We start from the raw sequence: 12,986 nt of genomic DNA on the forward strand, positions 1-12,986 counted from the left end.
TCAGGTTCCTCAGGAAAAAGAGCCCACTCATCCCATTTCTTTAGTATACAACTGCTGTGTTGGTCTTCCAGTTCAGTCTGTTGTCACTGTGGATGCCCAGGTACTGGGTACTCCTCCACATTAATAGCCTATGCCATCACAGACAAAGCTGTGTAGCGGTCCACCTCCCTCTGGAGTCGATCGCCACCTCTCTGGTCTCATTCAGATTCAGAAGCAGATGACTTCTGCCACACCACTCCACAAAAACATCTACTAGTGCTCTGTACGTCTCCTCCTACCCATCACTAATATATCCAAACACTAGAACTGTCAAGAGTATTTGCATATGTGGCATGACCTGGAGTTGTACTGAGTCTGAGGTGTACAAGGTGAACAGGAATGGAGACAGCACAGTCCCCTGTGGAGCTCCTGTACTGCACATCACCAAACTAGACAGAGCATTTGGTGGATCGTCAGTATGGTACATGTGGCATTTACGATTCATTAAAAAAAAATCTCTTTCTCTGATCTCTTCCAGTCTCGCGTGTGCTACTGACAACTACCTACAACGTGCCAGACTGTGACAGCACTATTGTCATGCCAGTCATGTCTGGCCCAGGCTCTGTGAGTCAGCACCATCCTGCTCAGCTATTTGCCCAAGGCCAGGTTCATTAATTAGAGAAGAGTCCTGTGGGAAGGTCTGTGTTTCTCTGCCCAACGCCCTGCTCTCATTACAGCTGTTTGTTAGAGTGCGGCCCCAGCAACAACACCAGGGGGCCAGGTACAACGTAGCAGCTGGGGTGTGGAGCGTACTTTGACATTGCGGAGGAGAAAAGCTGGAAGCGCATCAAGACATACTAGGCACTGAAAAATAACTTTAAGCAAGTTGGTGGGTTTTATGAAACTGCTCCAACTTTCGAAACTTGAATGTTTAACTTCTTCATCTTATAACTTATTCAAATACGCTTTTTTAGAGTCATGCATTTTGCATTTTTTTAAATAAAGCACCAACCTCGCGAGTATTTAGAGCTTTTATACAAGTGTATAAACACTATTTAATATTTTCAATTAAAGGAATGCGATTTATTACTGTTTTGCATTCAGTTTCAGACTATGTAACCTTTAAATAATAACAGTGGCATTGCAAGACACTAGATTAACATAATGATGAATATTCAGCAGCACATAATCCTGTATTCCCTTGTGCCTCAAACTGCAGCTTGCAGAAACTGTCTAACTGCTGTTTGCTTGTCAGGGATTTACTTCAAAATCATGCATATCACTCTGCACACCTGTGCTGTCTGATCCATGTTTCCTTTCTGACGTGTACTGTACGGTACATGTGCAAACAACAGAGGAAAAGAAGCTATAAATGGACACACACAACAGCAACGCCAGTGGCAGCAATTACCAAACTTTAATGCCCCATCCAGACTTATTAAGCTTAGTGGTGGCAATATCTACCCAGGGATCCATTTAGGAGAAATTAGCTGAGCCACATACAGCAGCACACAGAAGCAGATGATTAAAACGCCTCTGAGATACAATCAGTGCACTCAGTTTTGCTGTAGTACAACACAGAAGTATATTTACTTCAACATAAAACCGTCTGCTTTATGGCAACTGGCAAAAATGAAGAAAGCACACATTATTACGTTCCGTGGAACACAAGTTAGCTGCATATTTAGATCTGAAAATACCACTGGACCATAATAATGCTTAAAACATTGGCTACAGAGCCCTATGCTTTGAAAATGCATATAACAGTGAGAGATTCGGGGCTAGAGCTGCGACGGAGGTCCACTCTCGCGCTGCATTGCCGGCAGCTCTTGTCAGCTAGAATATGTTTTTATTTTTTTCTGGGCTGACATTTTAGACTCAGCGATCAAAGCGCTCAGCTCATCATTGTGTCGTGTACACCCTGGGTGTGTATGCTTACATGTGCATGCGCGAGTGAGGAAAACCCTCAGAGGTCAACATGCATTTGCTTTAATGCCCCAAGCTGGGAGGCTAACTTTGCAAAAATATTTGGAGAATTTGGAGAAATATTTGTGGCGTGTGACCACAGAGAGAGGCCGGCTGGCTGAGAGGAAAGGAACTTCGTCATGTAGATGGAACCTGAATCCTCCCTTAGTCACGCTCCTGTTGGCTTCCCATGATGCAATGAGTGTTTCTTCATTCACCCTTTTTAATTCTATATGTGTTTATAGACCACCGTTTATACACCATTACTAAACGCTGAATCTCTTCCAGTGTGGATTTTGTCCCACCTCCAACTGCTCACAACAGATGGCTGCCCCTCTCCCTGACCCTGGTTCTGCTGCTCTTGTTAAAAGGGAGTTTTTCCTTCCCACCATCGCTAATTGCTTGCTCACAGGGGAACGTCTGGTTGTTTGTTTTTTTCTCTATTATTGTAAGGTGTTTATCTTACAGTATAAAGTGCCTTCAGGCAACCATTCTTGTGATTTGGTGCTATATAACTAAAACTGAACTGAACTGAAGCAGTGACGCACTCACCAATACAATGACAGCAGCTGGCCCAACAAAGGCATAAAGCAAACCGCCTTCCAACGATAGCCAGCAACTAGTAGAGGGAAAAAAAGAAAAAAGAAGAGGTGTTAAAAAAGTGCGTAAACACAGAAAAATCACGGCATGTAAAATATCACGTCGCCAGATTCCGGTCTCACATTTCACTTACTGTGAGTGCCAAGTACTTAACAAAAACAAGTAGACATTCAATTAAGTATCACATTAACTCCAAATTTCCTTGGTGAGGGATAAAGCCTTTCAATGTGTGGTTAAGTGCCTCTTTCTGTAAATAATGCCCTCAGTGCTGAGCAAATTTATTATGTACATTACCTAAAACATATCCTCAAACTGGAAATTTTATTTGGTTTTTGCAAGCTAGTGAGACTTAATGAGCTTAAATGTGTCCTCCAGTAATGTCATCAGAGCACGCGGAAACCCCTCTGTCATCTTAATTACAGCTCAATAAAGAGAAAGCTTAACGATGACCCCCCCCCCAAAAAAAAAAAAAAAAAAAAAAAACTCAACAGCCCTCACGTTAAGTAATATGGGGAAGTAAACCTTTTTAAGATGCATTTTATTGACTGGGTACGTAATGAAGCTTTTTTGTGTACATTTTGCTTAAAGGTCAGCCTAGCTTCCTTGGATTTTCATATTCTTGAACAAAACATTCAAATCATGCTTCACCTGTTTGACGTGGTTATTGAAATGCCTTAAAGGTCATTTTGCGCTCACACTTGACAGCAAGGAGATTAATTTTATATTGAAGACCTTAAAACTATTAGTTTCTCACTTGAATGACAGAAACAAGCCATTTGGCCCTAAGCTGGAATAATTTCCTTAATTTATGAGCAAATATAGAAAATCTAAATCTTTAATTATTTTTTCAGTGGTGGAGTTGCTGGATATGGAGCCATTGCAATAATATTAACAGAACCACAAAAATCAAAAGCTGATTAGTTTTTGATGATTAAGGTTTTCACACATGATATGTAAATATGTTTTATTTAACCTGCCGATCAGAGCTGGTTTTCAGGGGGTTAATGTGTCCCTGCGGTGAACAGGACTGTCAATGTTATACCATGCCCACTACATAAGCAGCTAAGATGTGTTGCATATTGAACATAGTGCGTGCTGGGATAGGCAACTGTCCTCCTGTGGCACAGAAGAAAGAAATATACTATAGCAACTGTATGAATAGATACATGGATACATGGAGAAAAGACTGATGATGTTGATGTAAAAGAATAGATTTGGGGTTTACACACTCAGCTGTTTATAACACACACGGTTGCTTTGACTGAATAAACTAAATACATAAAAATACTCGCCTATGAAATAAACTTTAGTTTGAACACCTCAGGGGGAAATACACGTGCATGTTTTGATTCATCAGTAATGAGGCCAATGAATGGTACTCTGCCTCTAGCCCACACAAATTCATGGTTGCAGCTGGTATTTAGTGATGATATTCACATAGACTTAGACAAAGTCGGAGGTCTGGAAGCAATACTCACTAGCTGGCTGTGCCGTAACCTCTCGCTCTGGTGAAACCCACTGACACTGCTACAACAAGGGCTGGAAGACCTACAGACAGACACGGGGAGAAAGATCAAAAGTGTGAGACAAAAGATAAAAGAGAGCCTTAGTGGGGACGATGAAGCATGTCGGCCCAATAAGATTTCCCAGTATGAACAACTCTATAAGGCTCCTTTCATTAAAATGCTAAGCAGCCATGCAATAGAGTGTAATATGAATGTATGATTCAAAGTGACTGGGCGCTCTATAGGTAACCCCAGCGCTCTGTACTTCCTGACATGAGGTCTAGCTACAAGCATGAAAACTGGGGTTAGATAGATGGAAGTTATTTTAGTCATAGGCGACGCAAAGCACACAGTGTGGGTGTGTGCAAGCAGCACCAGGAGTACTTGAGCATATGAGATTTAGAGGCAGTTTGTAAAAATGCAAGATATAACTAGGAGTGGTCAATAAGTCATACAATAATTAGCTAAATCAAGTGATTTGTGTGTGTGTGTGTGTGTGTGTGTGTGTGTGTGTGTGTGTGTGTGTGTGTGTGTGTGTGTTTGTCTACGCACAAATGAGAAGGAAAGAGAGTGAGACCAAGTGTCGCAGAATGCGTGCCAGAAACAGAAGGAAATATGCCGGGCCCTGTAATGAGCTTGGCTCTGAAATATTCATGTAATTAACAAAGCTGTGATTATGGCTGCAAATGAAAAGCAATTAGAAAAAGTCACATTAACATTAACAAATAAGATGGTGGAGAGCCAGGCCGATCCACTAACCAGCGAAGTTTCAATTAGTCAACATCATCAGTCTAGCATTTAACTCTATGTAGGACGGCAAACCGCGCACCTACACTTCAGGCTTACACGGTCTGCTGCTAATCTAACGCAGATCCAGTCCCGCCCCGAAATCTCCCGTTGCCATGGCAACCGATTTCAATCACATAATTTGGGGAAGAAAATTGGGAAATGGACGAGAGGAGGATAAGCTGTTTGATCCTCTCCACTATGCTCGACCGTTTCACGCTTTCTGTGTGCATCTGCAAGTGTGTCGGATAATTGAACAGCTGGCACGTGCCCCCGCCGTGCGCCCGGAGCCTTCCTCGCGTTCTGTAACTGCACAGCGTATACATTTCGCTCTGTATCAGGTTAGGGCATCAGTGACTTGGCAGATTAGACCTGTGGGATCAATATCAAGTGAAATGAAATGGGTGTGGGGGTTGTGATTTTTTATTTTTTTTTTTGTGCTATCTCACTGCTCATCTTGCTAGGGTTGTGCTGATGTTATCATATGTTTTGATTAACATCCCATCTAACATCCCTGCTGCCTGTTGAGTTATCAGGTTGTCTAGGTCACAGCATAATAGAGTGACATGCGGCACAAATGGGGGATAAAAAAAGTGACATAGACTCACAGGCGGAGAGGAGAGAGTTTACCTGTAAAGAGTGACACCCTCTGAGAATGTGTATGCATGAGACAGCTTACACATGGGGCTTTGGCTGAGTTAGATAAAATTACAGTAGAAAGCTGTAATGAATGCCTTTTGGGAAATGAAGCAGCAAATAACAGCATACGGTGAAGAAAAATGGGATATAAATTAGAACGGAGCAAATGAAGATTGTTAAGCATAATACAGCCAACAATTTCAACACTATGGCATAATAAGCTGTTACATTTTCATGTAAAATAAGCCTGTCCTGCTGCTCTCCATCACCAATGCATGTCACACAAGAGTGCCTCAATCAGAATCCAATTCATGAAAGGGTCTTCATTTGCCACGCTGACAATCCTCTGGCATCCGAGGATAGCGGATGTTTTCGGTAAAAGAAACGGCAGACACCTTTATTATCAGCTAAGTGTAGAGAATGCCACCATTATATTGGATGTGATAATTCATGCATTCTGCATTTTGAAACAAACGCCGTGCTTTCTTCACTGGAATTCACAAACGCGCCTGTCAAAATGTTCAGATTTCCAGGAAAATCATGGCAACGACAAACAAGCGCATAGCAATACATATTAATGCTTATGGAGGGGAGTCAGGAGAGAATTAATGAAGTCACTGTGTTTGTGCACTCAGTGTGATCAAACGTGCTTCGCGTGTACAGTCATGCAGTGTTAGACTCATGAACAAAAAAGTGACTTTTTGATAACTTTAACATTAAATGAAGATGGACGGTTGTTGCTTTGATTCAAAGACTTCCAATCCAGTGTCTTTCTAGTTGGTCGGCTTAAAAAAAAACACCTTTGGGGGTCATTAAATGCATTGAATCTCTAGTAAGTTAAAGACTCAGCTGGTCATTATTAACAAGTAGCTGTTACTGTGTTTCCAAAGTGCTTTGGTACATTGTTCTTTATATCAGGTGGTAAAGTTCTAAGGACGGAAGATGCCCTTCCCAATGCAGCCCATGAATGCAGAAATGCAATTCAACACAGTTGCAAAAGGCTGTTTCTCACACAAAACCTTGATGAAAACAAAAAAATGTCAATGAACAAATCACCGAAACAGCCGTCAAAATAAACAGTTCCTCTGATGCTGTGAAAAACCAAGGTGGTCGAAATGTTTAGATGTTTTGTCAGAAAGACAGAGAGACTCCCCTTAGCTGCTGAGTTCCAAACAGGTTTCTACGACAAGTTTTACTGACACTGAAAGCCTCGTGAGCCAGACTAGTATTTTTCTGAGTATAACTGACAACAACTTTGCATCAAAGCAGCCCAGTTTGAAGATTCCTTTATCTCCAGCAAACACGATGGAGCATTTGGTAATTGTCGTCTTCTTCCGGCACACGGTTGACCTTGTAACATGTTTAACTGATCAGGATCCTCCACGTTCAAAAGTTGCTGCAACTACAAGATTCTTTAAATGAGTTTGCCAAAAACGTGTGACTTTGCTTGGCAGATTTACATAATTTTAGAGACTTTTCAGCATGGAGTGTATGACAGTTTATACACTGAAATAATTCCAACATACTTTAGAAAGAGGGGGAAAAAAAGAAAAGAGAAACTGTTCAGCTATGAAAGCGCATTATCTATTTTGATCACAAAGACACAGAAAGCAGTAATTGTTCAAATTGTAGACAATTGGGCTTTGATTTGGCGAGATGTGATAAAACAATCGCAAGCGCTAACAATGAATGAGAAATGTTTTTTTCTGCTGTGCGCAAGTAACAACATGTTGTGAATGATTTCACATATTGTTTTGACAACTTGAACTATTATTTAAGAAGCGAGAAAGACTGCGATGAAGAGAAGCGAGCTTCACCGGTTAAATGTATCTGCAGTTGCAATTAAACAGACAAGAAACAGCGACAAAACGACAGAATGAATCAAAGATGCAGATTAGCAGAGCAGCGTTTTGAAAAAAACAAAACAAAGCATGCTCTGTGTGCTGGAAATGAGAATCTTATCTTTTGAGGTTTTGCAGACACGTGATCGTCAAACGTGATATTAACTTGTCTTCTGGACATGTGATAATCACAATAAAAAAGTAGAATGAAGTGCACAGTGCCCTAATCACACAAGCTTAGATGCTGGTCAGTGACCATCTGGCAACCACCTGTCGTTAGGGAAAAAATTGTGGTTGCTGGAGGTTGATGGCAGTTGCTGGGAAAATAATTGTTAATGCCCCAGTCACACAGGTCTACACACTGGTCAGTGACCCCCATTTATCCCTAGCAACACACCTGTCACTATAGGCACTTGTGGAAATCTACTAGGAACCGAAAAAAAAAAAAAAAAAAGGATTTTGGTGTAGCATCTTCTTTTATACCAATTTTACCCAGGGGGAACCAATGACATCCAGGATATATGCATTTTTCCCCCCTTGCAACCAATATGGCAGACAAATGTTTAGCAATATCACGCGAGAAAACTCAACAGGAATAATTTCAGGGGTGATGCATGCAAAGGGCTATTACAATCTTAGCCCAGATTTCAGGTACATTTATTATCACATTTTTAACTCATATTCTTCTCCCGCTTTCTCCTATCAGAAAAAAACCAACCTTAAAGCCCCCCCGAAATATATTTTTCTGTCAGTGAAAGCAGCTTGTGCTCCCTGTCTGAGTGAAAAGGTAGCTGTAATAATGTCAGATCAGCAAAGAATGTGGCCCCTTTAGCTTCTCTGTTCAAACAGGCAGAGTTTGGGAATGAAACTGTAATTATGGAGGAAACTGAGTCGGTTTTATTACCACAGATCAGTGACATGGGCTGTATCTGTGTGTGAGAATCACTGCAGGCTGGTACAGTGCATGCCAGGAACCAAGAGATGATGGTACAAAGAAAATGCGACAGACTTGCATATCTATGGCAACTACTGTGACAGCTACACTAGCTTAGCATATTGCTGAACATTCAGGTAGGCTCTATTATTAATTATATATAAATTTTTTTCATCCACTTTGAGGTGACTGAGCTTTAGGACCGTTACAGCACTGCACACTATTTTAAAGCGTGTGATACCGTGTGGACTCACCCCAGCCGAGGCACAGAAACCGCTTGCGAATGAGTCGTGACCTCATTTTGCCAATGACTGCCAGGTAGGACTGCCACGCCTCAGTCAGCACCCAGCAGAAGGATGCCAAGAAGAAGAAATGCAGGAAGGCAGCAGTCACAGTACAGAGGCCCTAGTGAATAAAGAAAGTAATCGAGAGAGACAAGGGATTACAACACACGGAGAGGTGCTATTTAAACAAACAAACAAACAAAAAGTTCTTAAGAAGAGACGTCACGAATCATCTTTTAGGGCTTGGCAGGGGAATATGAAACCTCCGCAAAATAGAAAGTACAAAGGCAAAAATACTGAGTGGAAGAACACGAGTTCAACCTGGCACTGCTGTGTGGTTGATCGATGCTGACCACCACACAGTTCAGCCTTGCTTAGTCAGAAGACTTAGAATGCCTGCTTTGAGAACTCCACTGTATGAACTTTGTCTACTTCTGAACCCTGGTGGTTTTTGGCAGTTTTGTTTCTAGGCAATGGAGGCTTAGTCACAAGAACTATTATTGGAATCACAAGCACATGGACAAGAATTCCTGTGAAAATTCACGTATAACTCAAAGAGCAGAAAGTCATTACCTTGCTAAGCGTTTGTGATTGTCCGACCAGAATTAATAAATTGGAGGCCAGGATGGAGAGGCAAAAATTCACCAAGATGATCGATCTCTCCGACCGGATATACCTGAAAGCAGAGTAACGAGAGACGGGAAAGAGGAAGAAATGATAGGCGTGTGCGGTAAGCATTAATGACAGACTGATGGACTGAACAGTGACTTTCTGGACATTGCAGAGACATTAGCTTGAGTTTGCCATCTGCTGCATGTAATCAAAATACAAACTAATCACCACCTCCCCCCCACCGTAGTTGAACCATTTGTTCCTTATTAGGCCTCATTGGAGTTTTTGGCAAAGCAAATGACAGACACAAAAGAGACTTTGCTAGTGAGAAAATGACCACTGTGAGCACAGTTGATGTATGAATACTGACACTGCCATTACTCTATCAAATGTGTCTCTCAGTGTGTTTGTGAGCTCTCACCTCCAGAAGGCAGCATATATTAGCAGCAGGATGAGCAGAGCGGTGCAGGAGATGCCGCACCCCACCATAAGGGGCACAGAGGGCATGCTGGTAGGACCCATGTCCTAATAGCGGGAGGAAAGAACAGAAACAGGAGAGGGAGAGAGATGGATACTTCAGTGCAGTTGCAAGGCATTACAAGAGACATGTACCTGCATCAAAAGAAGCCTGAGTATTTTGCTCTTGTCAACAAAGCACATCTCAGTATATATCTGTTTGAACTTGAACGTGCTGGTCTTGCTATCGAGGTTTTGTTCCAGTTGCTAGGAAACATTCCCAAACTGACTGATTAATGATGATGGCGCTTATGCCACTGAAGTTGCATCAACTGTGACATCGACATTTGATAATGCTAACATGTCTATGAAAGCGAGCTCTGTGGCCATCATTAAACACCAGATAACGTAATTGTTGCTGCTTTTCTGCTTTAAATATCCACCAACGATATGATAATCAGGAGCCACTGAGGAAATAATTAACTGAAACAAAATTAAAAAATAAAGCTCACCTACAGCATCTTTTGCAGGACCAACTAATCCTTGCATTAAATTTACATCATCAGTTTAATGAGGCTTAGTGTTAGTTTAAGCAGGCTACAAAAAGCTGAGCCACTCTCCTTAAATATCACTTAATGCAGGGATGTCAAAGTAAACACTAAACTCCCTTTTCTATCAGTGCAAAGACATTTAATTAAACATTCAATAACTGGCATGTTTTATTACAAAAAAAAAGACATGCAATTTCAGCTATGTGTCTCAATTTTCAACATTGATAAATGTGTAAAATTACAGAAACGCTTCTGTTAGCTCATTGTCCAGATTGTCCTGTAATTATAATAATGTTCTTTTTTCCCTATAGTAGAAAAAAAATTCTATATCAGATATAATAGTTACTTGTTGTTTAATAAGTTAGTTATCTGATTATCTATTACTTAACTATTTGTTGTAATATGACTGGTATGAATTAATCTTTATCAATAGGAATCTATATGCATTCCTTCACATTTCCCAAAGCCTTCCAGTGGGCCATATTGGAGTCTTTGTCAGGCCAATTCTCTGGCCTCAGCTCTGCCTTTAAAGCTCTATCTAACTTAATTAATCAACCTGTTGTTACAGATGCCTGCTCTGTATATTACGTATGCGAGTTAAAAGGTAGTGAGGTACCAGAACAGAGCTATTCCACCAAGTGCAAATGACTGCAGATTAAAATATGACTCTCCTTCAAACCACTAGAACGAACTGTTTCTGTGATGACTGACCAATGCTGCCAAGACACAGAGCTAGCTTTGACAAACACTCACTTTACACTTGCTGTGTACCAATTATACACTCATTTGATGACTTCTTATGCGCGAGGGTAAAAGTACGAGACCACAGCGCATAATTAAGTGATTTAGGTCATGATGTACAGCGTACCTCTGCTCCTGAGGTGTGCCTTTGAAAGCATGAGGAACAGACAAATGAAGCCGCGTGGAAAGCATGCACCCCGCCGCGTCCCAAATGGGCTTGATGTTTGGCCCGCTTTTAAGTTCTCAATCACACAATTTACCTCAATTTACCCCCCGCAGCGACTATCCTTCCCTTTCATCCCAAAGATTTATCACTGTACGTACCCGTGGCACAAGGTGTCTTTTACTGCAAATAAAGCACATACTTGAACACATAGGCACATCCAGGCAGATGGGCTAAGTAATTGAAGGTAAGTGTTTAAGCTGCGTGTGCCTGTGTGTGTATTCGACTTGATCTGAATAGACGGAAGCATAAGACGAAGACTTCTTTATTCCCATCAGAAAGGAGAGGAGAAACCAACATGAAAAGAACGAGTAAGAGAGAAATTTAGAGAGGGAGATGGAGTAGGAAGAGCTAAGGACAAGTAAGCAAAAGCAAAGAGTAGGAGGTGAGCGAAATAGATAGGGAGACTGAAAAAGCAAGAAAGTCAAAGCTTGTCTTTTAGTGGTTTTTTCCCCTGGCCCATCAAAGGAAGCCAATTTCTCCAGAGGAAAGCGGAATAGGTTGGAATACCAATACGGCACACACACAAACACACTGGGAAGGGAATGGAGGTGAAACATAATCAAAACTGCCTCATAGCGAAGGCGAGATCTACGGAAAAAAAAAGACAAAGAGGGCATATGACAAGCATCTGTTCTAGGAAAAAGGGAAGGGCCTAGAAGGAGAGCGAGAGACAAGAGAGACTGACTGTGTTTGATACTACGAAGAATGGAAGGTCAAAGGATACACAGGCACTTGTGTTTTTTGAGGTCTGACAGATCAAACGCAGGGCGATGCATGGGGAATGACAAGCAGACAAGCGCATGCACGCACACAGGCACAGGCACTTAAAAAAAGGCTGCAGGATCACCTTTTTCCCCTCTCAGTTTTTGAATCAGTCTTAAATTAGCCTCTGCTAGAAAACTAGTCAAATAAACGATTCTCTCATTTCTAAGTGTGCTCTATCTAAACCCCTCAAACTGTCCCTGAACTCGTCATCATGTCAATTTGTCTAACAGAATTGTCTAAATTGGTGGCGGTTAGGTGTGTGATGAGATTAAGGGTTTATTTCATAATATGGAAGGGTGCTACAATAAGGGGAAATGAAAAGAGGAAACGCCCACACAAACAGACACGCTCAAAAACACTAAACGTAACACATCGGGCCCGAGGCTACTGGCTCACACAGATGCCCTGCCCCAGATAGATATAGTGATATTTTGATGCAGTCGGAGGAGAGAATAAAACGGAGTGCAGATTAGAAAGAGCGAGTGCGCTGAGGCTCTGCTGTATATGGCCAGGCTCCCCTGGGCAGATTGGCTACCATGTGATGGAGAAGATAGCTATTTTGAGCTCAGGAAGTTTAACCTACTTATCTCCTCTCACTCCTCCTCCCCACACCCTCCTACCTATCCTGCTACCACCCACTCCCTCATTTCATCTCCCTCTCTTTGGCTCTCATTCTTCCCCTATTTTTTTCCTCCCCCCTACATTCAGACCTGCTCCTCACTAGTGGCTTTCCATGTCCACCTGCACCAAAAGGCCCGTTTTCCATTAACTGTTCTTACAACTTTCCCACTGGAAGAAAAATGTGAATATTGAACTGGCAAAAGTAGTCTTCCTATGACTGATTAGACAACTTCTGTTTAATATGTATCCTTGTGTTAAGTTATCACTGTACAAATACTGCAGCTGGTTGGTGATGTGCTTAAAGTGCACAAAATTAATAACTATATGAACAATAAAGGGCACCACCAAACGGGAGAATTTATCCAGTATTTATTACAAAAATTTCACTTATCTGTATGTGTGTTTCTAGCGCTGAATTCCAAAGTAGCATGATCAGATTAAGCTTTTCAGTACTGCAGTAAACACAGTGATTATGTTACAG

The 12,986-nt window shown here is 41.6% G+C and overlaps 1 protein-coding gene across 22 annotated transcripts in view; it reads right to left on the reverse strand.

The window, feature by feature from the left end:
* The window catches only part of adgrb2 (adhesion G protein-coupled receptor B2), a 252,436-nt gene that overhangs the window by 42,111 nt on the left and 197,339 nt on the right, over window positions 1-12,986 (reverse strand). For all 22 annotated transcript variants that reach the window (XR_006055069.1, XR_006055070.1, XR_006055071.1 and 19 more), the window contains 5 exons: window positions 9,567-9,670; window positions 9,107-9,209; window positions 8,504-8,654; window positions 4,023-4,092; window positions 2,497-2,563 (listed from right to left, as the gene is read on the reverse strand). Coding sequence is in view for 19 of the 22 variants with exons in the window: in XM_014338041.2 (XP_014193527.1) it covers window positions 2,497-2,563; window positions 4,023-4,092; window positions 8,504-8,654; window positions 9,107-9,209; window positions 9,567-9,670 (495 nt within the window). In the remaining 3 variants the exon portion in view is untranslated. The remainder of the gene's footprint in view (window positions 1-2,496; window positions 2,564-4,022; window positions 4,093-8,503; window positions 8,655-9,106; window positions 9,210-9,566; window positions 9,671-12,986) is intronic.

This window comes from Haplochromis burtoni, unplaced genomic scaffold, assembly GCF_018398535.1.
Source record: "Haplochromis burtoni strain Fernald_Lab_line unplaced genomic scaffold, NCSU_Asbu1 Contig_208, whole genome shotgun sequence".
NCBI classification, from domain to species: Eukaryota; Metazoa; Chordata; class Actinopteri; order Cichliformes; family Cichlidae; genus Haplochromis; species Haplochromis burtoni.